Below are 27,316 nucleotides of genomic sequence, written 5' to 3'. Positions count from 1 at the left end.
TCTCACAATTGACTTAAATCTGACCAAGCCCCCTAATTCTGCAGGAAGCAAGACAGGAATAATGAACTGGCAGGCAAGTAGGCTGCATCTATCTTGTGGCTAAAGTGAACCAGAATGGATCAGTTGAGCAGGAAAACTTAGGTGAAATAAAAAGAGATACTAGTTGCCATTAGTACTGACTAACTTCCTGGGTGGTTCTGAGCAGCATCACATACAAATTTACCTCACTGATTTGCCCAACTTTTCTTTTCTGCTTATGTTTGGCTCATTTATGCTATTTATTTTCAAGTTTTGAAGAAAATGGGAAAATAATGTTGAAATGTTGGAGAATCATCACCTGAGTAACAGCAACAAAACATAAACCATAACAAAACCATAACGTTGCATAAGTTAACTCTACTCCTCCATTCCATCTGGAAACCTCACCTCCTATCCAGTACACAGGAGGACAGCCTCAATGTAAATATGAACATAATCTTCATTGTATGGGAGGGAAGGGGGGAATCCTGAATGGTTTGGTGGGAGGAAATTTTATACATATACAGAAAATACAGCTAAGGAAATACAACTATTGTACATATAGTTTATACCAACATTATTCTATGCTATAAGTCTGGAAAGATGAATGGCATATATGTTTAATACTAATAAATAACTTCCTATCTTATAAATTGCCCTTGCTTTCATCATTTATAAGTCCCACCTCACACAATGAATTTTATTCTTTTATTGATATTCATTCATAAAGATTATTTTCAGGTAAGCCAAATGTAGAACTGGGGTAATCCAGTTCAGAATGAGACATTATGGCTCCGCCTTCTTTCCTCCACAGCTGAACCACCCCAAGCTTTCATCTTTGGCTGGCCTTCTGTCAGCATTATATCACTGATCTACCGTGTTTCCCCGAAATATGACAGGGTCTTATTTTCTTTTGCCCCACGAAATATGGCCTTGGCCTTATTATCAGGGAGGGCTTACTGTTTTGGGGTTGCTGGGCTTACTGTTTTGGGGTTGCTCCCTTGCGAGTGGGCTCCTGAAGACCCAGGCACAGCCTCAGGGGTGAAGCAGCCATGAGGTAATCACACTCATGAACAGCCGCCCAGCACATCCCATCTCCAGCCGGCAGAGCGCCATTCACTGACCTAGGGGGTATCACTAAGGCACCAAGCCACGTGGCGCTCTGCCTGCCCCCAGCTCCCACGGCTTGGCACATTCGGGATACCCCCTAGGTCAGTGCAGGGACCTCTGCCCAGCTGGAGAGGGAGATTGCGTGAGCGCCTGTTCCGCCCCCAGCCTCACCAAGTCCTTGCACAGCTCTCCCAGGGCACCGCCACCGCTCACCGCCGTCACGCTCCGAGCATAACTTTCAAACTCCAAAAATTGGCTGCTGAGTCTTCCAGCATTGGCCACTCTAGGAGTGCTCTCTATGGTGGGCTGCTGCTGGAAGACTCTCTGTCTGGCAGCCGACCCCCCATAGAGACCACTCTTAGAGTGGCCAATGCTGAAAGACTCAGCCCCGAGTTTTGGTGTTGGAAGTTATGCTCAGAGCATGGCGACGGCAGCCAACAGCAGTGCCCTGGGAGAGCTGCGCAAGGGCTTGGTGAGGCTGGGGGTGGAACAGGAGCTCACACAACCCCCCTCTCCAGCCAAGCAGCGCTCCATGCACTGACCTAGGGGGTATCCCAAATGTGCCAAGCCGCGAGAGCTGGGGGTGGGCCAGAGAGGGGGGATTGTCCAGAGGGTTTATTTTCGGGGGTGGGCTTATATTTTTGCCCACACGAAAAATGTGGCAAGATGTTAGTTTGGGACAGGTTGTATTTTCAGGGAAACATGGTACCATTACTCTTATTTTGTCCCCTCATCCCATGTGATTCACCAAGGGAACTTGTTCCTGACCAATTTGCAGAGTGGGACAATTAGCCACCCATCCCAGCAGCAAATCCATGTGCTGAGCAAGGGGTCTTTGACTTCCCATTGGAGCCACCTGAGGCCAATGTCCTGCAGCCAATTGTCCTAAACCCAATACTGCATTGCTACCATAGATGAGGAATGCAAACCACAATGGTGACATACCTATAGTGACATCATTAGACAAATGTCATAATTTAATGTTTTTGTCCAAACATCTGATCCAAGAATATTAATCGTTAAGTCCCCCTAGTCCCCATGCACTTAATGATCAGTAAATAGAATATAGGCCATCTCATAAGTCACTTGATTCTTTCAGTGTCTTTGATTATGGAGAATATACAGCTAGAAAAATACTTGGCATGTTTATCACTATAAATATATTTAGCTTGTTTCCCCCTTCTTTCTCAACAACAGGCAACAAATCCCACATCTCAATCTACACAAGTTACAATAAGTACCTTGTGATATTCTAATGTTGCTCTTTTCCTCTTTATTTTTGCCCTGGAAGAGGCATTCATTTACACAGAAAGCTATAACTGCTAGTTTATATATTTTTGAAATAAATTCCTCACCACTTAGGATTTGAAAACAACATTAAACTATTATACTTTTTTTTTTCATTCTAGATCATAATATTAACTTTAAAATATACTGACAGAGAATGGTAATAACTGCATGGTGACTATATTGTCATTCACCTAGTTGAATGAACTACTCTAATCTTCTTATCTAAAAAAGCCAGAAACACAAAGCAAGAATGAATTCCAGGACAAGCACATTTATCTTTAATACTTTTGAACAAGCAAAATGAAACTCTTTTAGTCATCCATTTTTACTTTGAAAAAGCCTGTATTAGTGGTTGAACCGACTTCATTATGGAACAAAAATGTACTTCAGAGCTTCCGAGGCTTGCTGTTAGCATTATTAAAAAAACATTTTTCTTAAAAAAAAAGATGTGGCAATAAATAAAAACAATATAATGTACAAAACCAAAACAAAGATGGCCATCAGAATTGAGGTCTTATACAAAATCTCACATTTACTTTTCTATCATGAAAGAACATGTCAGCTGTATTCAAACTCAAGAGTTTGCAATCTACAGTAACTATCTTGACTTTTTTGACCTCTACTGAAAATGTTCCTGCTGCAGAAAGCTTTGTTGGTGACCAAAAGGACAATGACAAAGGCCAATGTATTAATAATACATCTGGTCAGTCCTATGATCTTATCAATATAATTTAATTGTTTCCATTATAGAGGTAACAGTCATATTGTAATTTTGCGTTGCCTTTGGAACGTATTGAAGTTTACAAAGTTGCAAGCCAATACTTCATTCATCTCTCTCTCTAGTCTCTTTGGTTCCTAATTTAAGTGGGCATTTTTTCCCACAAGAGGAGATTGCCTGCTTTTTGATAACAAATTTCCTGACAGATGGCTATACCAACATCAGTCTAGTTTTTAAATTGGTTTAAGGATATGGCTTTAGAAAAAATAACCACAGTTTCATCATTGTAAACAATAGGTGAGTCAGACCCTATAACCTACTGTTAATACTGCCATAACAAATACCTATTATTATTGGGTCCCTTGATGAAGAAAATAAAGGCACCAGCTAAATCTGAACATATGTTTCACTTTTCCAACTGCCTTGTTACTGTGGAACATCATGCTAACAAGAAGTGATGCTAACAAGAAGCTAAAGCCAGTGCAGCAAATGGAGCATTTAAATGTATATAAACATGTAGACATTTAGTATATACATAGAAATTGGCTATTTCAAGGAAATGAGGACATCCCAGGAAAGGCATGCTTCAGGTCCATATTGCCATATTTTGCTACACAGGACTGCTTTAATCCTGTTTAGCTCAAAAATGTCAAAACAAAAAACAAAAGCCTTCCTCTGCTGAACTCTTTATTGTCTTACTGTTTAACATCAACATTAAGCTACTGTGTGATATCATTGATATGGAGTCAAGCATGATCCGTATATGAAGACACTCTGCTGAATTACTTAATCTTTGTGCAACAAGTGATGCTATTGAGATTCTCTGTTGCATACGTTACTATTTGAGATAGCAACTTCACGGGGGGGGGGGGGGAGGGTGTCAGACAACTCCATCTTGCAAATCTTTAAATCATTCTGAAAACTTGCTTTTTCTACAAACACTGCTATAGGTGGAACTATGTCCATCTAGTTTGTATTGCCTGTTTCCATTAGAGTATGGCTGTTCCTCTTAGTATATTAATCATTAGATTAACTTTTGGGGTATTTTTTAAAGTTTAATTCTTCATCTTCATTACCCAGAATCAAATCTGAGTTTTAATTTATAATCAAAATGAAAATATGTATAAGGCAAATCTAACAGTAGCAGAAACCAGTAGCAGAAGTAACAGCATGACAAATCACTGAATAATTTGTTTTCTCTCAATATACAACTGCATTAAACATTTTAATTTGCCTATATTTACAGAAATATCACTTAATTGTATTGCTTTGATATTCTGTGATTATGTGTCAAGTCTTGTGACCCTAGCAATCAGAGGAATGGATGAATTGATATAGAATGGTAAATTTGGATTTTTCTCTGATAAACAATATTGTTTCTCTTCCAAGAGAAAACATTTGTCAATGAAACTATCATTATGGAACTTCTTGTTCTTATTTATTTATAAGGTGGTCAGTGGATACATGGTATTTTTTAATATAAAATGTTTCTCCCAATGATTTCCCCATATTCAATTAAATACAATGAAGGCATCTTGAATACAATTCCTGAACACTGTGCAAATGCCTGTCTTGCACATAGATAATAAATTCAGAAGTAGATAAATCAAATCTCAGAGTACATCCTTTGAGAAAGAAACAATAATAGAAATAATGGCTTGAGTTTAAAGAAACCTTTTCTCTACTTTAATCAATCAAAATAGAGCAGGAAGGGACCTTATAGTCCAACTCCATGCTCAAGCAGGAGATCCTATACCAGTGATGGTGAACCTTTTCAGTACCAAGCGCCCAAACCAAATGTGTGTCCATGTGTGGCATGTATGTGCACCGGAGCGCTGGAAACCCAAAGACTAGTTGGCCGGTGCACACATGCCTGTTTTTGGCTCTTTTCGGGCCTCTTTCTGGCTGTTTTTTGGGACCATTTTCAGGCCGTTTTTCCGGCACTCTGGCACCCACAAAGTCCAGTTGGGAGAAGATCACATGTGCCAGAAACCAGAAGAGAAGCTGGCAATAGTGCATGTGCCCACGGAGGGCTCTTGCGTGCCACCTCTGGCATACATCCCATAGGTTCACCATCAAAGTCCTATATCATTTCAGATAGGTGTCTGAAATGAAAGGTCTGTAAGACCTTCAGTGGTGAAGCACCTACAACTTCTGAAGGCAAGTGTTCCACTGATTAATCATCTTCCACTGTTAGGAAGTTTCTCCTTATTCTAGGTTACTTCTCTCCTTGATTATTTCCTTTGCCTTGACAGCTTCAAAGATTGTCCCAGAAAAATGTTTCATTTTAGAAGACATTGGGGGATGCAAAGAATTACATAGTCCTGAGAGAATTAACAAAAGTCATCTTCTATGAGATTAAGTTGTCCCAGGTAAACAATCTGATGTCATATTTAGCTGTTACCCAAATAAAGAACGTAATGGGAAACTGGGCCTTCTGCTCAACACTTGGGGCCAAGCAACTCATTATATGAGGGGTGGGGGAGAGAAAGAAACACAAAAGAGTCTTGTATGTGCTGGAATTATTTCATTATAGCTTTTTAACTTTCCGTCAATAAAACGCTCTTTGTTTTTGTGAAAGTAGTTGGTTTCAGTCCTGTCTACTGGCTAAACCTTTTAACTACTTTCCTTTATAGGAAACTCCATGATGATTACAACTTTGCTCAAAGATCCATCATATTATTGGAGAGATATAAAACAATCAATGTCCCAAGCAATCCTTCAAAGAGAGTTCAAATTTACCCTACACTACACAGGGAAGTGAGCCATGGAGGCTCACTTCCCTGTGTAGTGCCCAATTTCTGAAATTTAAATTAAACTCCAAAGATCTCAAAAGGAATATATCCTCCATCCACCAACCAACTTTATTCAGATGGGTAGGTGTGAAGAAAGGCCTTAACCAGATATAAAGCTATCACCAGAAAATAACAATCCTTCAATGTCTCCAACAAAAAAAGAAGTTTAATAACATCCCAATATTAAATTGGGGGAAAAATCTTAATCACCCTGACTTTACATTTAAAAACAAAACACCAGAAGCCATTTTTGCAGGGAAGACAATTTTGATAAATTTTGGGAAAGGTATTAGAAACTGCTTAGAAATTTCAAACATTATATTTCAGGATTCAGTCTTTATTATTATTAGAACTGAAAAAATAATTCATAATATACGCAAAATTGCTGGCATAAACACATCATTGGCATATGAAAAAGGAAAACATTCCACATTTAGCACATCACTATAACTTAAAAAGGAATTAAGATAATTTTGAGATCTTCCTTTTGAACAACTACTACAGGAACCTTCCTTACTGACAATCTGGCTCTAAAACCTCAGAGACTTTTCCCAAATAAATACAAAACCCAAGGTCTTAGCAGGTGGCAAGGTTCTAATATTCAAATCATTAAATTTTACATGTGGGGAGAAAGAAAGTTATTGCATGATGGACAATCTGTATATATTTGCAGATGTGGTGTATATGGAAGTCAAACCTTGCAAAGGAGTATAATTTGAAGCAATCTGCTTGCTCAAGAATAGCTGAAGGCAAACTCCAATCAAAGTACTGTCAGTGCTCTGGCCCAGCGAATAAATGAGTTGCTTTGACAGGAAATTCCAATGGCAATTTTAATTCCGATCAGGCTTCAGGAAGTGGAAAGAATAAAAACACATCAATTATAGTGACAGGAAGTTTTACATCACATGGCAAGCAGCTGTTGCCAAAGAGACCCATCTGCCAGATTTGTTAAATAAAAGAAGTTTTTTTGGTGTGACCAAAACTTTTACACCCAGATCCAATAGGATGACATAAATCCACAACTGTGAAGTTATCCAAGAATAAGGGAAAAGAGTACAGAGAAAGAAATTAAAACAATTTGGTTATACTAGACAAACTTACAATATTATAGACACTGCTATTCCCAAGACACATAAGCTGGGTGGAGGTGGAGGTTGCCTTTTTGATCTGAATTCTTTGATCAACAACATTTAACATTATATCCAGTAAACCCAGGAATTTTCCCGCCCAAACTGAGCACCACAAACTGCTCAACAAAGAATAAGACATGTTGACATTATCTTTTGATATGAATATTGATCTTAGCAAAGTCTGATTATTATTTTTTGCGGCCTAAACCTTTTCGACCAACTGGTTAAACTCATTGGACATTTCTGATCTTTGAAGACATGAGGAAAGGTTTGAGGAATAGGAATTCAAATTAAGTTGCTTTTTTTATTTTGTCTGGAAGCACTGCATAATTTCTTCAATAGCTACTGTATTTTTTGGAGTATAAGACGCACCGGAGTATAAGACTAACCAAGGTTTTGAAGAGGCAATTTTTTTTAAAAAGTAGGTAGGTAGGTAGGTAGGTAGGTAGGTAGAGGGATAGTCAGGAAGAGAAAGAGAGAGAAAGAACTTTGGTCTTACCTGAACGTGTCTTTGTTAGTAGAATAGAGGGAGGGGTTACGCGTGGGTTTTGTCACAGCCTGATGGGTCCATAGACTGAGGCAAATTTCTTAATATCCTCCTTTCCCATTGGCTCGCAGTTTCCTCAATGTTGACAGACTGCACCTGTAAAAACACAGGACCAGGGGACCACCCGACCCTCCCCCATATCTCTCTCTATACTAACTAGGGTGGGTCATAACCCCTCCCTCTATTCTACTGAAAAGACACGTTCAGGTAAAATCAATGTTCTTTTTCCAGTAGAATCAAGGGAGGGGTTACACGTGGGACCATACCCAAGCTTAGTCCCAGGAGGGGAATTAGACCCAGGGGGGGGGTAGCTGCCACCCGTTGTAGAACCCTGCGACCAAAGGCCGCCTCCATGGAGGCGAATCATCCAGACAGTAATGATGGATGAAAGGGGTCATGGACGACCAAGTGGTTGCCCGGCAAATGTCCTCGAATGGGGCCCTGGTAGCCCATGCTGCAGTGGTAGTGGCACTTTGTGTGGAATGGGTCGTGATCCCTGCCGGAAGGGCCTGACCAGATGCCTCATAAGCCGTCACTATGGCCTGTCGCAGCCACCTGCCAATGGTGGCCGAGGATACCCTGGCTCCCAAAGACTCGTGCACTGATCTGTGCACACCCGCCGTCCGTCTGAGGTAGATGCACAAGGCATGGCAGATGTCCAGTCGGTGCCAGAGATGCTCTCTTTCGTGAAATCATTTTAGGCAAAAATGATTTCCTGTGCCCTGTGGATGGAGTATTCACTTTCGGGAGAAAGGTGGGGTCCAGACAAAGGACCACCCTATCTTGATGGAATTGGCAGAGATCGCTGCTGGACGACAGGGCACCCAGTTCTGAAATACGTCTGGCTGATGTAACTGCAACTAGGAAGGCCACCTTGAGAGGGGATGGGGGCCTGAGATGCTACTGCCTATCAATGCCTGGGGCCCTGCCAGGGTAAGGGCCCTGTCTCTCTGGGACATGCTGGCTATGCCCCGTGAGATGCCGTAGAAATAAGTCGTTTAACACTTTCAGGCATGAGATTAGGTCTTCAAGATCCTCCTGCGATGGGCCTGGCAATGATGGATTCTGGGGGGCTAACCCTGCAGAGGTGGTATGACCTAGAAGAGCCCTCCAAGGGATCCACATCCCCACCCCCAACCTCTGGGGGAGAAGGGGAAAGGGAAACTCCTTGCCTAGAATACCTATGGGTTCTAGAAGGGGAGACTGAAAGGAAGAAGGGCTGAAACCTCTAGGCAGAGAGCACGAATGGGTGGATGAGGGTCTGATGGGGATCTGGATCTGCTGGCCAAACGGGCCTGGTGGTCTGGGCCTGCTTTTCTGCCCTGGCTATGGTCTTCTCCAGAGCCCTGCTTCCTAAGTGCATCCCTTGTTGCAGCTCTGGAAGGGCACTGAGCCGCCATAGGCTTGGAGGCTGTGGCCCTGGTTCTGGGTTCTATCTGTTTGGTCTTCCCTGCCTTTGTTAGAGGCCTCTAGTGGGGCCTGAGGAGGCTCAGATCTTGCTGCCATCGCAACACTCACATGTCTGGATTCAAAGGCCACTTTAGGTTCCACCGGTGTCTGGGCCTGCGGGAGCTGTGGATCTGTGTTCAGGCCAATGTCCTGCTGGCTTCGATTAGTGGCCATGATGCTGGAGACTGGTGATGACCACACAGTTCCTCGAATGGCCTTCTGCACATGGACCTGTTTAAAATGGCCACCGGAGCCTCCTATTGCAATGTCGAGAAGTCTGGAGCGGCCACGGTTTGCCTTTTAAGAGCCACGGCTCGTCCTTTAAATGCCGCAGCCTGCTGCTAACTTGGGACAGCGCAGCAGAGGCAGCAATCCGAGCTAAGGAGGACGGCGCACTGGGGAATCTCCGTGCGCTTCAAAGAGACTCTCAGTGCCGGGGGAAAAGCCACAGAGTTTCTTTTTAAATTTTGCGGCTCGTAGCAAGCTCCTGGGAGCTGCGTTTCGAAGCCCATCACCCCCCGATGGCCTGGGATCAGAGCAGGGCTCGTGGCCCGTGGAGTAGGAGGGCGGTGCCCCAAAGCCGCGCGAAGCAGAAAAGACAGCCACTGTGGCCGCAGCTGATATAATTTAGAATTTAGGTAAACCAATTAATAGAATCAAATCAATTACAATGAATTTAAATATATTTTCCTACCTAAGAGCCAAAGCACTGCTTGGACCAAAGACTGAGAGGAAACTGGGAGCCCATGGGAAAGGAGGAATATTAAAGAATTTCCCTTAGTCTATGGACAAATCAGGCTGTGAAAAAACCCACGTGTAACCCTTCCCTCGATTCTACTGGAAAAATACAGTAGGTAGGTAGGAGGAGAAAGTAGTTAGGTAAGTAGGTAGATAAAGAGATATATAGAGAGATAAATAGAGAGATAGAGGAATGTAGGTAGGTAGGTAGGTAGGTAGGTAGGTAGAGGTATATAGAGAGAAAAATAGAACAAGATAGAGCTTTCCAAAAGGGAAAAAAAGTTTTTGCACTCTCCAAACCTCCCAAAAATGCCCTGTTTTTTTTTAAAAAAAGACATGAATAGCCTGGGGGGGGGGGCTTGCAGAGTGCTCCGGGGGGGAGGGCAAAAATTGAGCAAAAAATGGCCCTTTTTCATGAAAACGAGCCCATTTTTTGTCAAAAAAATTGCACGCATAGTCTTATGGGGGCTTATAGAGGGCTGCTGGGGGCTGGGGAGCAAAAAATGGCCCATTTTTTTGCTCATTTCTGCCCTCCCAGCCCCCAGGAGCTGTCTGAAAACCTCCAAAGAGTATGCAGAGCCATTTTGGTGAAGGGGCGGGGCTTCAGGAGGCAAAAATGCTGTATTCAGTGTATAAGACGCACCCATATTTTCAGCCTTTTTTTTCAGGAAAAAAAGGTGTGTCTTATACTCTGAAAAATATGGTAAATTAAACTCCAACTAATATAAATAATTCAAACAATGGCTTTAAATCATAACACTTTAAAAACGTATCAAATTTTAAGATTTGTTGATTGGCAACAAATCTTCCCTTAAAGATGAGGACTCAATAAGCAGAATCACATAACATTTAGAAGTTTTATAAGGAAGATCAGGTTATCTGGATTCCAAGACAAAAATATGCTTTGGAGCTTGAGTGGACACAGACACAGTACTTTTTACAACCCATTCATGAATTCCCCCCCCCCCAGCACTCATAATTTCAGGAAAAGATGCAATGTTTTAAAAGAGTTGCCAAACAATGCTAAAAAATGCCAATTCAATGCTTTATTTATGAAAGCTATTCATAATGCCAAGAAATTTGGCACCCTAAAAAAACCCAGTTACAATAAAATATTTAATTACTTAAAAATCCAAGGGATGCAATTAGTATCCTAATACATTAACCCTGTTTTTTTTTAACAAAAGAATGTCAACTTGGAGCTATGTATAAGTTATTGAGGGAAGAACTGGTAGAAGAAACAATAAAAACATCAATGTTCTTAAGCCACAGTGAATACCATCATCTAATGCACAAATTATTCTGATTTCCAAATAAGGCATCTAAGTTGTGCTGAAAAAGATAGCCACTTCTAACTGCTCTTTCAGTCTTGATAATTTTTGAAAAAAATAACTAATACATTGCTTTCACCATCCACATATTTTTCTGTATTTTATGTCTGGCTCACTGTAGTTCACTGTCTTACTTTGCATGTCATACTCATATTACTTTACTAATTTGTATTAGAAAGTTGATATATTGATACTAAATATTTTGACATTCCTATAAAACAATTAGAGCAACTAATGTTGCTCTGATTTGTGCTCTGAAATATCAGTTGGTTATTATTCTTCAACACCCATTCCTGAATGAACTAGGATAATCATAAATTTTCTACATATTGATATGCAGAGGCAGCAGATAATTCACAATGTACATTTATTCTCTTTATGTACACTGAGAGAATATGCACCAAAGACAAATTCCTTGTGTGTCCAATCACACATGGGCAAAAAAGAGTTCTGTTCTGTTCAATACTATTCCATTCCATTCCATTCTCACGAGCATCTACAAACTTAGGATTATCTCATTTCTTGAGCTGTTTTGCATTTTCAATAAAGATTTCTTCACCTTTAAAGAGACGGCCACTTGCACTGCAGATTACTTTGAGTAGCAGTAAGAAAGAAAAGTGGTCTCCTGCATCATTTTCCTGCTTAAAATCCATTCAACTGCCTTGCTTATTTAAAGGGTATAATCAACCTTCCTTTTTGATTTCTGAAAAAGAATAAATTCTGATAAAATATACTCAGTTGCTATAACTCTGCAATGAAACAAATTAAGATTTTAAGAACAAAATGTAAAAGGTTAATGAGGGACAGCACAATTATATAGCTAACTTTTTATCTAGATACGTCCAGGACAAAACTAAGTGAACAGGTAGTCCTTGATTTACAACCACAATTGAGCCCAAACTTTCTGTTGCTAAGTGAAATATTGTTAAGTGATTTTGCCCCATTTTACGAACTTTCTTGCCATAGTGTTATGTGAATCACTTCCATAGAGATGCCTCAAAGGTGGTAACTATGAAATGATCATAAGTCACCTTTTTCAGTGCTGTTGCAACTTCAAATGGTTACTAAGTGAGCTGTTTAAGTCAAAGACTACCTGTACAGAGAAATATATTGATAAATATATTAAATATATAGAAATATGTGGAAATAAATCTTTATTTATAGAAATAATCCTTGATTATTTAGCTATGTAGCTATGGCAAGAATTTGACTTGGAAGAGTATTTTGCAATGATTTATACACCATCAAAACAATCACAATAGTAACAGCTGCTCAACAGATTCAGTGTCCAGCTTCACACACACACACACACACACACAGCTGAACATTGATGAGAAAATAGGGAGACAGAACCACAGGAGGAGACTGTAAATCCAATTGGCAATTCAAAGCCTTCATAGCTACTGTCATTCAGACAATTAGTCTTGTTAATACAGTTCCATGTCTCCTTGTTTCAAAAAAGAACGTTGCTGTACATTGTACAGATAGTCTCTGATTTGCAATGGTTGCTTAACAACCATTCAAAGTTACCACAGACCACCCAAACGTACTTATGACCAGTTTTTGAAATTGAATTTTGACCCAATTCTCCATGGTCATGTGACTTTCAACTTTTCTTGCCAATTTTCAGTGTTTATTTCTGGTTTTCAGCCAAAAAAACAATAACAAAAAGCCCATTGGGGAAAATTGTTTCATTTAATAACCATGGCATTCCTTTAACAGCCACCACAAAAAAATGTTTAAAATTTGGTCCTGTCATGTGATGCCTCAATTTATGTCCACAATGACTTATAACCATAATTCCAGGCTCAATTAGGATTATAAATCAGGCGTTACTTGTTGTCCAAGTTCAACTATTTTTCTTATTTTCATAAAGCAAAACTACACTTTAATTTTCACTTTCTTTGTCATATATGTTTCAGAAGGCAATAAAACTCAGGATAAGTTAGACTCGATTGTATATTTCAGCTTTGCTGTGTACTCTTCATTATGGTGATTAGACAGTTGGTGCCAATTATTAAGAATGAAAAGAACAGTACTATTGTGTTTCTTTTTCTTCTGGTTTGATTTTTCTTCCTCAGCTATTCTATCTAAGCAGACATGCCGTAATATTAACCAAAGTTTCTGAAGTCTGTTACTTGCAAGATACTTCAATATGGTTTTACATATACTTAAGTTTTATTAATATAATGGTTTACTTTCAATATGGCTTCATTAGATGGCTGTATAGAAGCATGCCAAATTTTCAATTAGGTGGGATACATAATAATAAAATATATTATTTTCAGGCTATTTATCATCAGCTGATAGAAGTACAATGTCTAAGACACATTAAAAAATATTTTATGTTTCATTGTTTATTTCCCAGGAGGCAACAAACAGCACCTAATCCATCTGCCCTAAAAATAGCTGTTTTCTGATAATAATATATTTAACACATTGTTATAATAATCATGGAAAACAATGTGAAGCTACTGGGGAGGAAGTTGAAATGAATTTCATATAAAACATATCCTTGAGCATTAATGAATTTTTCTTTAAATCAAGATGGCAAAACAGCTGAGTTTCTTTCCAGAAACTACACAAAGTTTTAATTAAATTCATTAAATTCTGTTTGCCTTTTGGCAAACAGAGACATTCAACAATGTCCGAAGTCCAATCCATTTTGTCAAAAATAATAGCAATGTAACTGGATAAGACTACATGCAGACATTTAGAGAAGATTAAGGATTCTCATATTATGTTTACTAAGTAATACTTAGAAAATAAAATTACTGCAAGATATAGTCAGTGTCCTCCGGGTTCCTTATTTAACAGATTAATTAAAGCAGGGGTGTCAAATCCGGGCCATGATATGGCTGGATCTGGATGATGGGGCTGTCCTGGAAAATGTAAAGAGCCAGCATGCATTGCTTCAGCCCAGTCTACCAGTGAGAAGAAGAAACATCAGGCCAGCGTGGCTTCAGCCCAATCTACCCAGTGCGAAGAGGAAATATGCCAGCAGTTTGGGGAGGGCATCAAGCTGGCCATGCCCACCCAGTTGGCCACATTCACCCCGTCAGCCATGCCTACCTGGCCTCCTGAGGTCAACCACAGCCTTGATGCGGCCCTCAATGAAATTGAGTTTGACACTTCTGGATTAAAGGAATAGTTAAGATACATGTTAGATTGGGTGAAGGATTGAGGAAGACTCAGGCTTCTGACAAACAACTTTTTAAAGACTGCTTTATATTGTTCTAGACAGCTTAACAAAATAAAGAAGCTTTTTAAAATAAATGCTTGATCTGAAGAAGAGGGTATCTTTTAAATAGCAGAGAATAACTAATTCCAGAATGCACATCAATTTTAACAGCATCTGTACAAGTATAGTCTAAAATGTAACACTACAAATAATGTATATTGTCTGTACTGTTTGCTGTTTGTTGCAAGGAGGTAAATTGCTGGGAGGCAAAAGCAGATTTTTCCCCTTGTATTCCTCTCCAAAAGCTAGGTGCGTCTTAAATTTCGGAACGTCTTATACTCCAAAAAATACGGTAGATATCCATAACCAAACGAAAACCATTAAATAAAGTTTATATCTTAGAGACAATGCTGAATGTGTTGGTGGTAAACAAAGGAGGTTTCTAAAAGCTATTCTAAAATTTTCTAGGAAGATACAGTCATAGAAAGAACATTTCCAATTTAGGTCATAGAACGTTAAGATTGAAAGGGACTTTAAAGGTCTTCCAGTCCTACCTCCTGTTCAAGCAGGAGACCCTATACCATTCTGGACAAATGGCTATTCAGTGTCTTTTTGAAAACCTCCAGTGATGGAGCAGCCACAACTTCCGGAGGTAAGCTGATTCCACTGATTAATTGTTCTAACTGCCAGGGAAATCTCTCCTTGGCTCTATGTAGGATCTATAGTTAATGATCTTCCATTTCTTGTCCTGTCTTCTAGTACTTTGGGAAATAGGTTGATCTCCTCTTCTCTGTGACATCCCTTCAAGTACTAGAAAACTCATATCATATATCATATCATATTGTATATCATCTCATGTAATAAATGATGATTCATTTTGTGAAAACAGTAAACAATGAGAGGGACACTGATAAAAATATCCAAGATTTAATATTAAGCCATAAAACTCTAAATTATAATTGTACATGTAAGTATATGATCTAATGAAGAAGAAAAGTAACTGAGGCATACTATTATTAACAATTATCATGAGCCACATCAAAGGATTATTAAAAGTGGTATACTTCTAAAAGTCAGTTTACAGACTGATTCTACATGTGTCATTCAGAAGTAAATTCTTTTGAGTTCACAATGGCTTCCTGCCAAGTAAATGTGCATAAGATTATAGGTTTAGACATGTAAGGTCAGCCACATGTGGGTGATTTCACAAGGAAATTTTAACCACAGAAGAATAAGACAGGAGAATCCATCATTCAGTCTACTTTTATCTGTCAAAATGATTGTGTTAAATGACATATATAACATAATAGACCACTACTGGTATAATCAAATTAAAATGCATTAGATAAATCCATTTTTATAGCTTAGAAATAATACTATATTGGGGAGGGGGGTGTTTCATACTATTTTCAGATGATACTAAATTAATACCAGTCTTATAAATGGCTACCAAAAGGATTTTACTTAAACATTTTTTATTTTCTTGTTAAAGCGAATTAGCAAAACCTTTAATTTTAGATCCAGCTTTTTTGTTAATGTGCTAATATAATAAAACAACTGTATTAAGCCACCAGAGTTGCAGAACGTATCAGGCTCTACATGTGCCCTATCAATGGAATTAACCAGTGTGACCCTTGATTTCCTTCAATAATTGAAAATATTTTCTACTTGGACCTCTGTACACTTCAAGATAGGCATTTTGGGAAGTAGATTGGCCAGCCTTCCTGTTTATAATCAGCCACAGTAAGCTGTCTTTCCTCAAAAACCTAGGACACAATCAGTATTTTACTTCATATTTAATTTGGACTTGTTTATCCCTCTGTTATATTATTTTGTCAATTTCAAGGACAGCTTATATTAGTAATGGAAATAAGAATAGCTAGGCAAAACCTATCACAGTGAAATTTATAAATCACTTTGTAAGAGCACACTAAAATGGCAGATTAAATGTTATCCTTAAATCAAGCAGCTTTCTATAGGTAGTCCTCAACTTGCGATCATTCACTTAGCAACCACTCAAAGTTACAGCAGTGCTGAACCAAAGGACTTATGATAGATAATCAAAGTTATGGCCATTGCAGAGCCCATGATGTGGTCAAAATTCAGGTGCTCCCACACTTATGACCACAGAGGTATTTCAACTCCCTCTGCCCACTTATCTACTTCCTATCTTTGCCCTTTTGGTCACATGCACTCCATGGCCACTGCCACCCTAGCTTATCTTTGCCATATTTTGCTTTCACTGCCAACCAAGCATGCCCAGCCTACATGAGCTTGTCTCTGTATGAGACCTGGGAAGAACAACCAGGGGTGGCAAACCTCAGCAGCAGGAGGACGAACAAGAAGACAGTGAAGGTCAACTAGGGTGGCAGAGCACAGGGCCTTGGAAAGCAGGGCAGTGAAAACAAATATTCTATGACTTTGGACCATACTACTTAGGATAGCGGAGGCTTCCTGAGGCATCTGAGATTCTCGGCTGGGGTGGCTGGGGCTTCGCACTCTGCTGCTATGAGAGCTTCCCAGGGCAGCTGTGACTTCACACTGCATTTGTTTCAGGGGTTGCAGAGTGCCAAGAAACCCCTAAACCAGGGTTCCCCAACTCCCAGTCCATGGACCAGCACCGATCTTCCGCACACCAGAAACGAGTCAGTGCAAACAAGCAGAGCCCCATCCACGGGATGCAGGCAGCAGCTGGAACCATGCCCTTCCTGGTGTGTGGAAAAACCTCTTCACGGAACTGGTCCCTGGTGCCCAAAGATTGGGGGCCACTGTCCTAAGCACTAGTGTGCACAGACAGAGCTATGTAGTTTCAGGGCTACCTGCCATCAAGCAGGATGCAGGACAAAAGGGCAAAGATGCAGGGAATAGGTTTTTGGGGGTAGCTGAAGAACTGCAGTCCCTTACTTTGAAAAAAATCAAGGCACAAGGCTGGAAAGGACCAAGTCCAGAGGCTTGGGGTGATTCCCAGCTAAGAAGAGTGGAATTTATTTAACAATGATGTAGGAAATGCTGGGATTTCCATTTCTAATTGTCACATGACCTCATGCTTTACAACCACATTACTTAGCACCAGAAATTCCAATCCTAATTACCAATGTAAGTTGAGAACTGCCTACATAAGTCACATTTTACACATTCTACAAAGTTGAATAGACCTACTTGCAGCTATTACACATCGTGTGGCATGTAAAGAAACACCTGCATTAAACACACTGAGATCATGAAAGAAATTTTTCAACTAATGAACTTTAACTAGATAGATATGCTGGACTTTTCTCAGCTGAAAATGTTTTCTTTTCCTTCTTTTCCCTTTTTTTAATTAATTGTGGTTACATTTATATACAGGGGTCATCTCCAAGTGCAAAACACAGGGCTGCTTTCAAATGTCAGGACAGAAGGATGAGAGAAAGCACAGAGCCAATTACTTGCAGCCGACATGAAGACTCTGAGATCAAAGCCATCATCCGTCATCTGGGGCTAGTTTTCATCTGGCATGTCAACTGCCCATTTGTTTTAATGGATTGAACCGGGGAACCTTGATGAATATTTAAATTGACGAACAAACAATGAGGAAAATAATCATAATCCTCAGGAAGCAATAAAAGAGACATGGAGGAGTAAGAAGAAAGAGATCACAGTTCTCTATTGAAAACGAAGTATCCTACCTAGATATAAATAAGTACTAGAAGAATGAACTTACTCTTTTGGACTGAGAAGTACTTCAGGCACTGTCTAGGGGGCCTTTCCTAACTTTCTCCCCATTACAAATCTGTGAGTTAAGCTAAACTTAAAAATAATGAATGGTTTAAAGGCACCCATTAAGCACTGTGGACAAGCAAGAAGATTAAACCTGAATCTTCTAAGTTCATCATCTAATTATTATTATTTGGTCATTCACTCAATTTATGTTACTTGCCACCACAGACAAGTGACTATGGGTGGTACATTAGATCAGGGTCCCCTACTCTCAGCTGGACCATTTATTGGTCCATGGCGAAACTGAAACCATCCCCCATTCAATTTCATGGAAGAAAAACTGTCTTCCACAAAACTGGTGCCTGGTGCCCAAAGGTTGGGTAACATTGCATAACTCAGTGTGGATTCCAAAATTTTTACTACTGATTCTGTGGGCATGGATTGGTTAGGCATGGTGTGGCTTGGTGGGCATGGCTTTAAATTGGTGACATGGCTTTAATTGTTGGGTGTGGCAGGGGAAGGATACTGTAAAATCTCATTCCCTCCCCACTCCAGGGGAATATACTGCAAAATCCCCATTTCCTCCCAATCAGCTGGGCTCAGGAGGCAGAGAATAGATGGGGCAGGGGAAGTCGAGGTGGTATTTACCAGTTCTCCAAACTACTCAAATTTCTGCTACCAGTTCTCCAAACTGGTCAAAACTTGCTGAATACCAGCTCTGATTAGACTGTTCACATGACAGAACCCTAAGCCAATGACCCTATTACAGAGAATCACCTTTGAGTGCAATAAGCAAATGGAAATTTCAGAATTCTTTTTCACAACAGTAGCCCTTCTTTGCTTTCTTTAAAAATTCAGTTGGCCAAGGAATTATGTTCCTTGCCACTTATGTGCTAGGCAAAGGGTGATTAATATGATCTTAGACCTGAGAATTGGCTCTGTTTCCCACAGCAGTCCTTCAAAAAGCCTTTGTTGTTACTAGTAAAGGTTGGAGGGAATTCTTCTATGTCTCGAGCACATGAGAACTGTTATTACTGAGCTATATAGATGCTGCCGTGATTCCTAACAGGCTTGCAGGATCTTGACACCTCCTAGGCTTCCTAATTCTCTGCTTCGGACCAGCTTTGAAGGATGACCAAGCAGGCTCTGATTTAGGGAACCAAAAGGACTACCGGTTCCATTGTTTTTTTTTCAAATCATTCTAAAAATGAAATCTTTGCATTATTGAGAAGTTGCACTATTAGTCATGTGGCCTAAGGTCAACATATAACCTTGAACTGCCATTGCATTTGTTTATTTCATTAATGGAAAACTAAATCTATAAGAAGCATCCTCCAACATATATTTTTATTATGAAGAATAACAGCCCTTAAATATGGAAGATTGCTATAATATTGTCCCCAGACTATAAATTCCCAGTTCCCACAATGTTCTTCATACTGGTTGGCCTCCAGTTCCCTAATCATGTCTGTTACTCTTGTCTGCACTGTTTCTAGAGAGACTCAACACCTTTTTTTATGACGATGACTCAAAGTGGATGCAGTATTCCCAAGTCAACTTTATGTATTGTTGATTTAAGCACTCTATTAACTTAAATGTCACCAAAGAACCCCTGAAACAACGATCCAGTTTTAATAACATGCAGTTTCAGAATCTGCAATTTCCTCCCCTGGTTTTTTATTGAAGGAGACTTACTTTTGTTCTGGGAACAAAGCAGAGTACATGTATAAGAAAATCAATACGGAAAGAAGAAAATTTGAGATTCTCACTCATATTTTTTTAGCTCCTTCCAGATAGATAAATCAGTTCTATGTTCACATGTATTACAGCCATCAATTTGCAAGCTATTTTTCCTTTATTTCCCACCATGTCAGTTTAATTGAACCACTAGAGGGCACCATTTGAAAATTTTATATAAAAAATTCATTTGAAAATCTCATGTTTGAATATAGTAGAAATAAGCCTTTGCCGTTGATAAATCATATTTTTCTTGCAAAATAACTTGATTTTCACCTTTAAAAATCGCAACATCTTGCAGACATTGCACAAGGAAAGCTATGTTAGTCTATAGAATGAATGTCTTTAAAGAAAATTTATTAGAAAGTTGCCTCCAAGCTTTTGATTTTGAGAGGCATCTGTCAAATTCCATAGTAGAATTTTTAATTGCATTAAATAATAGCTTTATGTTAGATTCAAATTATTGTAGACACATTCATTTCCCCAATACTACGACTTTTGAGGAAGAAACAATGTTTTAGAACATTTTGGAAACCTGTTTCAGACATAAGCTTAGGCAGTAATATTTAGATCACCTTTCTCCAAGTTGGCATTTTCAGTGATGAGCCCTGACACCTCCTGAAATGAACTTCCATTAAATCTAGAGACAATGACTGCTTTTTCATAAACTAAATGGAGGAACGCCAAAGGGGTCGTGAACATAACAAAAAACAAATCTAGTGCATGCAGGCAAATGTCCCAGAAACTGAATTTATTTTAAAAGTTATATCATTTGTTCTTCACCAAAGAGCAGCTTGGCAATAAAATCAGATTTACAAAATGTGTTCAACACATAAATCAACATCAAAACACTCCTCCCCCTCCTAAATTCCAAAACTCAAGAAGCAGAACAGTTAAATGTACAGACAAAAGGAAATGTAGAGCAGAAGGAAAAGCAACACAGTATAATGAGAAAGGTTTTTTTCCCAACAGAATGTCTTCTAAAGTGACAACGCTACACACAGCTAATTGACTATACTGATGAATGTCTGCGCCAAAAGGGTCTTACATCACAGCCCTGCCATTGTAGGAGACGCTCAGGGAGGAAGAATCTATTTTAGTTGCTGTTTAGTTACTTGGGGATCGGCTAATTTAAAGGCTTAAAAGAAAGCAAGTGATGGTCAGAGATGATAAGGTTTATCATCCAAAACACCCCAAAAAATTAAAGAGCGAAAAGTTGCCTAGATGAGCTTGAAAGTTAATTAATTAAAACTTGGTTCTATTAGAACAAGCCAGCAAGCAACATTAATCAAATAACCGTGAGAAAGACTGCTTCTAATACAAGCCAGCAAAAGTTGATTGTGATTCCTAATAAAGAACATAGATATGATCAAAGTATAAATTAATCGTAATATTTTTAAAAAATACTGAATAAAATTCCTCGCAATATAAGAAGTTAAATTACCTTCAGAGCGATGAGTATCCAACGTGTCTGAGTCTCTTTGAATAGGACACCACTTCCCGAGGCAAAGTCCACCTGGGTGATCTTGGAGATTCCAAGCTTGTGTAGACGGCGGCTAGAACAAAAACACATACAATATTGAGGAATGAAACAAGTTTCCCCAAACCCTATGGGGTCAGCCTTGAGTCCCTTGATCCTCTCTTAGTTGAAGGCAAAATATTCATGCAAACCAGGGAAATAAGATTTGCATTCCAGGTTGCTTTGGAATGTTGAACCTAACAAAAAGTTCTATGAACAGGATACTGATCTCTGTAACAATTCAGCCTTTGAAAGAAAAGTTTTTCCAAATCTTGTATGATCTTTTATCTAGTAGTTTGAATAAACACCATCACATGAAGTATTATAAGAGGAATTAGAATACTGTGACATTCATACTTGCTAAACTGTAATTCCCAGGATACCACACACCAGACTACTGGTGAGGAGCACTGGGAGTACATATAGAGTTATCACAGGTTGACTACCACTGCGCTAAAAGATCAAATTATAATGTACAATATGAATTCTTCATTACTCCTAGATTTATTTCTGTATAATGCAAATAAACCAGTTCTTACCCTGTTTTCCCGAAAATAAGTGTCTCCTGGATAATAAGCCCAACCAGGCTTTTGAGCGCATGCGCTAAAATAACTCTCTCCCTAAAATAAGCCCTCCCCGAAAATATTGCAATACAGCAGCAGCTATGAAGTGAACATACTCGCCACCTCCTGTTACCTCAAAATAATAAGACCTCCCCGAAAATAAGGTCAATGCTTATTTCAGGGGTTAAAAGAAAATAAGACCCTGTCTCATTTTCGGGGAAACACAGTATATTTTTAAGAGTATGTTAAAATCACTATAGAGTTCTCCAAGTCAGAGTACCTTGTCATATCATTCTTATAGGTTAACATTACGTTCAGAAATAAACTCTTGCATATTAAATGGAGTTACTTCTAAATTTACATTTCATTTATCCTATCCTTACTCCAGAAATAATACATATTTATCTCTTAGAGCAGGCAAACATGTCTTAAAATGGCAGGGATAAGCATAAGCAATTAGGGGATGAGGCAAATGATGAAATAAGAATTAAAACATCAAGTTACATCATGACTTATGCAACTGCACAATATGTTCTGTCACTACATTTGTAACAAGTGACTATGGCTGGGAGGGTGGGAGTCACAAAATATCTACAGAATCCAAACTGCCAGCGTTATACCAAATTGTGCCATTTGCCTATCATTAACCACTTAAGAGCCAAGGTGGCGCAGTGGTTAGGGTGCAGTACTGCAGGCCACTTCAGCTGACTGCTATCTGCAAGTTCAGCGGTTCAAATCTCATCGGCTCAAGGTTGACTCAGCCTTCCATCCTTCCGAGGTGGGTGAAATGAGGACCCAGACTGTGGGGGCGATATGCTGACTCTGTAAACCGCTTAGAGAGGGCTGAAAGCCCTATGAAGCGGTATATAAGTCTAACTGCTATTGCTATTGCTATTGCTACTTACATTTTTTGTTTTGCTACACAAAATATATTTCCAAGAAAAAAAAATCTGAATTGCGGCTATACATTTTATTTTGTTTTCCCTGCAAATACTTATGTGGCTGAAATAGTATCCAAAGATTTTATTGTGGATAATGCTAAGATCTGATGACTTGCTCTACAACATGTTAACTTTTAAGTTAAAAATTGGGGCAGAAATATTAGATTAATATTTTACATTAAACTAAATAAGATTAACTACTTTCATTATTTATTAGCTGTGACTTTCAAAATTATCACACAAATAATGTTGTATAAGAAGAAAAGAGAAAGACATTGATGGACTATATTAAAAGAATGTTGCTAGCAATGAACACAAAAACATAGTAGGGAAAAATATTTGGCATGCTGGTTATGTTAGAGAAATACATGGTGCTAGACTATATCCACATGCATGTTATAGTTTCCACAAGCATGCAGCTTCAACATTCCATCTCCTGTGAAACAAAAAACTCTACAACTCCCAGAGTTCCGTGAAGGCAGACAACACACTCCACCTGAATAAATTTGGGGTGGCTCAGCAGTGACCCATTCAGAGAGTCTTATTAAAATTTTCTTGGCACAATACGGCCCCTCCCAAATTTTCAGAACTGAACAAACGATGTGGAAAGTTGAGTAGAATTAAATAAAATTATTAATAACAGCAACCACAACAACCAGGATAGAGAGAATAATAAACAAAAATAAGCCTACTTAAGAAGTCAGTTCATGCAATGAAGTCATATTATAACACACAACAACAAGAGTGGACATATACCCAAGTTCAGAGTCAGACTGAAGCTGGAGCACTGAAGGGTCTGTGTCCCACTGCAGGGTCCTAGCCAGGTTTAATCAGCCGCACAGGACAAAGGAATGGGTGGGCGGAAAAGAACACACAGAATTAACTGAAAGGATGAAGGAAAAGAGGTCACTTCATCACTTGCCATAATATGTTGTACAGGCACAGAACACAGCCCAAAACTACCATAGAAAACACATGGAGGATCACAGTGTTCTTTATCAGACAAGAGCAGGTATATGTCAAACTAACAAATGTTATACTAGCAAGTATTGAAGGCTTCCAATATATATTTGCCAAGCTATGCTTAACCACACATAATAACATGATAGATGGACTTCAGGTATTTAATTACTGACCACTATTCATGAACAACCCCAACACAAAATAAACCTGGTCAGATCCCCCCCACTTTGCTTTTACAACAGCATACAAGTCAAAAGGGAAATCTTTGCAGTTCAAATCCCTAGTACAGGTCTCCTGCATGAGCAGGGGAGGTTGGACTAGATGACCTCCAAGGTACCTTCCAACTCTGTACTGTTACAAGTGAGCACTTCAAATGCACTGGAGGGGGCGATGCAGTTTTATTCTGGAAAGAGGATTCTGCAAGCAGAAACCAGTTGCTGTGTGATGATTGACTGTACCACAGACACAAAAAGTGGGCCAAAGAAACCTCAGAATGCAACCTTTGGTGCTGGTATGTACGGGACATTTTGCACATTCTGATTAAGGCATAATCAGCATGATTATGTTGATATGCAGCAATGAGTTAAGAACTCTGAACAGATATACTAGAAGGAGCAGGCAAGTGGAATTCAGGCACTTAGTAGCTTTCCCACACTTACCACCATAGGGGCATTTCAACTCTTCCACCTGCCTATCTCCCATTTCATTTATGGCCTTTGGCCCCTTGCCACCCCAGCTGAACTTTGCCATTTTCTAGCTGCCGCTTGCTGATAAGATGGGCCTGCTCTAGTTGCTGGATAGGCTAGTTTAGGAATCCAAGGATGGCTTTGCACTATGGAAAAGGCGAAGGGGGCGGGGGGGGGGGCAAAACAGCTCAAAGTCAGCCCAAGACTGCCTGTGAGCTTTGCAAATGCGTGTTTTGACATACTGTGCCTCCGGAGCTACTTTCAACTTTTGTTGTCCAGGGTTTTGGTTTTTTTGCAGTGCAAAGTCAGCCTTAGCAGGGCCAAGCAGTCAGGCCAGACATGCCTCACTAGCAACAAGAGCAGGAAGATGGCAAAGATAGTACGGGTAGCAGAGAGCAAGGTGACATCGATCTTGGAGTGCAGAGTAGTGAGGGGTAGATAGGCAGATGGGGCAATTGGAGACAATCCCTTATCTGACAGAGGCTCTGGGCTGGAGGGACCAAGCCTGAAACTGCTTGAATAGCGGTGAGACTTTGGCTAACAACAAGTAAAATTTACCTAACAACAGCACTGTTGGGATTGCGGTCAGTAAGCGATGTTATCACATAGCAATATAGCAATAGCAGTAGACTTATATACCGCTTCATAGGCCTTTCAGGCCTCTCTAAGCGGTTTACAGAGAGTCAGCATATTGCCCCCAACAATCTGGGTCCTCATTTTACCCACCTCGGAAGGATGGAAGGCTGAGTCAACCCTGAGCCGGTGAGATTTGAACCGCTGACCTGCTGATCTAGCAGTAGCCTGCAGTGCTGCATTTAACCACTGCGCCACCTTGGCTCATTTTATTGCTTAATGAATGAAATTATGGTTCCAGTTATGGTTGTAAGTCAAGGACTACCTTTGCCTTGTTTATACCTCTGAACAAAATGTGGGCAATAATTCTGTGAATAGCCCAGTCTGGAAATTTGTGATGATTATGGATGAAGGGCCAATACAATTTGAATAAGGTTGATGTGATAAATGACATGTTGAGTTTGGCTCTTAACTGTGTTTTGTATCTTATAGTAAGAAAGCTGGAGGTAAATTCAAAACTCTTTTTAACACTTCCGGAAGGGTCTGAAACAAAGATTGTTATGAGAGCAAATTACTCATTTTTTTTTCTTTTTAGAATCTAGAAATCCAATAGTTATATATCATTTTGAATTCTATTTCATCAAGTATTGTCTAATTTGATGAAAGCTCCCCATTATAAGTGTTTCTTGATCTCTATAACTGTAGGAACTTCAATTCCCAGAATTCCTGCAGCCAGCATTATAGCAATGAAGATTCAAAGGGTAATTATGTAAATTGGGGAATTCTTGATAATTCTGACTGTTTCAGTAGCCTTTTACTCTGCCTTAAGATAGCACATTGAATTGGCATTAGGACTTTATGGCGGAAAACTGAAACATTTGCAGCTAAAAGATACACCCAGATATTATGGGATGGATTGTGGTTATGCTAAAAAAATTCCATTATTTTGATCAAATTGAAGTACATTGCTTCAATTACCAAAGTGAGTTAAGAGTCTTATATTTTAGTATTATAATTCCATACAATAATGAAATAGAGAACAAATGTGATACATAGCTACACACTGGGGATTGTAATCAATACAAGATAATCAGGAATAATCCATCAAGAATCTCTATCATTACAATCTAATCCAAAGTTTCAATGAGGATGCAGTTCCACAGGTACTGATGTAAAAAAAAAAAAATCTTTTACAACTCACAAGATGTCAATGCTTTACAAGCAGCACAAAAACCTTGTGTGGTCAAGACAAAAGATAAAATTATTTAAATGTTAATAAAATTACTATAATTATTTTCCATGTATTTAAAAGAATGGTCTTTTTTCTTACTACTATAATCATTGGAAGACTTCAAGGTACACACCCACACACAGTTATTAAATAATAATTGAAGCAGCTCTGCTTTTCAGCGTTTTACATACCTGGTGGATTATCCCTACATATATCAGCATGACCAGATTCAAAGGGATTTGTTAGAAACCCTTCTTTAGCTCCTTTCATAAATGTGAAGGAAAATTCTTTTCAACAGTAGCAAATCCTTCTGGGGAATTTTTTAGTCAACAGTCACTTAAATGATATTTTCCTTGCCATATTTTTTTCAAGCCTTTTAAAAATTTCATTCTGAGCAAATCTCATGCTTACATTTTGTTAAGAGTTTTGTTGTTCAAAAATCTCCCTTGGAGGTACAAATATAATCTGAAGTTGAACGTTGTTAATAATATACATCTCTGGGAGCAGACTTAGTATTGATGTCCATAATCATGTACTGAAACATGTCTTACTGATTCCCGTTTTCAAAACTCAAATCCATTTTTCAGTACAGTTTGCTATACTTCTCTTCAGATATTGTGCCTTTTGAGCATAATATCTGAGCATATTATGAATTCAGATATTATGCCTTTTAAGCAATCAAATGTTTCAGGCTAGTTCTGATTTCTCTACCCCAAGACAAACAAACTTTGTGCAACTTAGGATAACACTTTTGTCTATCACAGGGTCACAGTAGCCATGGATATATCTGAGGAGCTGATGAAAGTTCTCTTCCTGATTTTTTTAAAATTTCTAAATACTATCAGTGATTAATTCACATCTTAGCTACTGTTTTTTTTTTTGGGGGGGGGGGAAAGATCATGAAAAATTGTGAGAGATGCAGTGGTCCAGTTATTGTGGAGAAAGGAGACTTGGAAATCTCTTCAGATTATTCCTGCTCCACTAGGTAATTGAGACTGTACATCTTTTATTACAAGTTGCTTTAGAAAACTGCAGATTTATTTTTCACGAACTCAGTTATGCCTTTTATTTTGATCATTTAACTTTTCTCACAAATGATA

At 39.1% G+C, this 27,316-nt stretch overlaps 1 protein-coding gene across 1 annotated transcript in view; it reads right to left on the bottom strand.

Moving 5' to 3' along the window:
* The window catches only part of DYNC1I1 (dynein cytoplasmic 1 intermediate chain 1), a 184,136-nt gene that overhangs the window by 135,365 nt on the left and 21,455 nt on the right, over nucleotides 1-27,316 (bottom strand). Inside the window, 3 exon segments of the mRNA XM_032236979.1 lie at nucleotides 8,081-8,104; nucleotides 21,208-21,296; nucleotides 23,520-23,586. Of these exon segments, the coding sequence (XP_032092870.1) occupies nucleotides 8,081-8,104; nucleotides 21,208-21,296; nucleotides 23,520-23,586 (180 nt within the window).

Source organism: Thamnophis elegans, chromosome Z, assembly GCF_009769535.1.
Source record: "Thamnophis elegans isolate rThaEle1 chromosome Z, rThaEle1.pri, whole genome shotgun sequence".
Lineage (NCBI taxonomy): Eukaryota > Metazoa > Chordata > Lepidosauria > Squamata > Colubridae > Thamnophis > Thamnophis elegans.
This window is presented reverse-complemented; position numbering and strand designations above follow the sequence as displayed.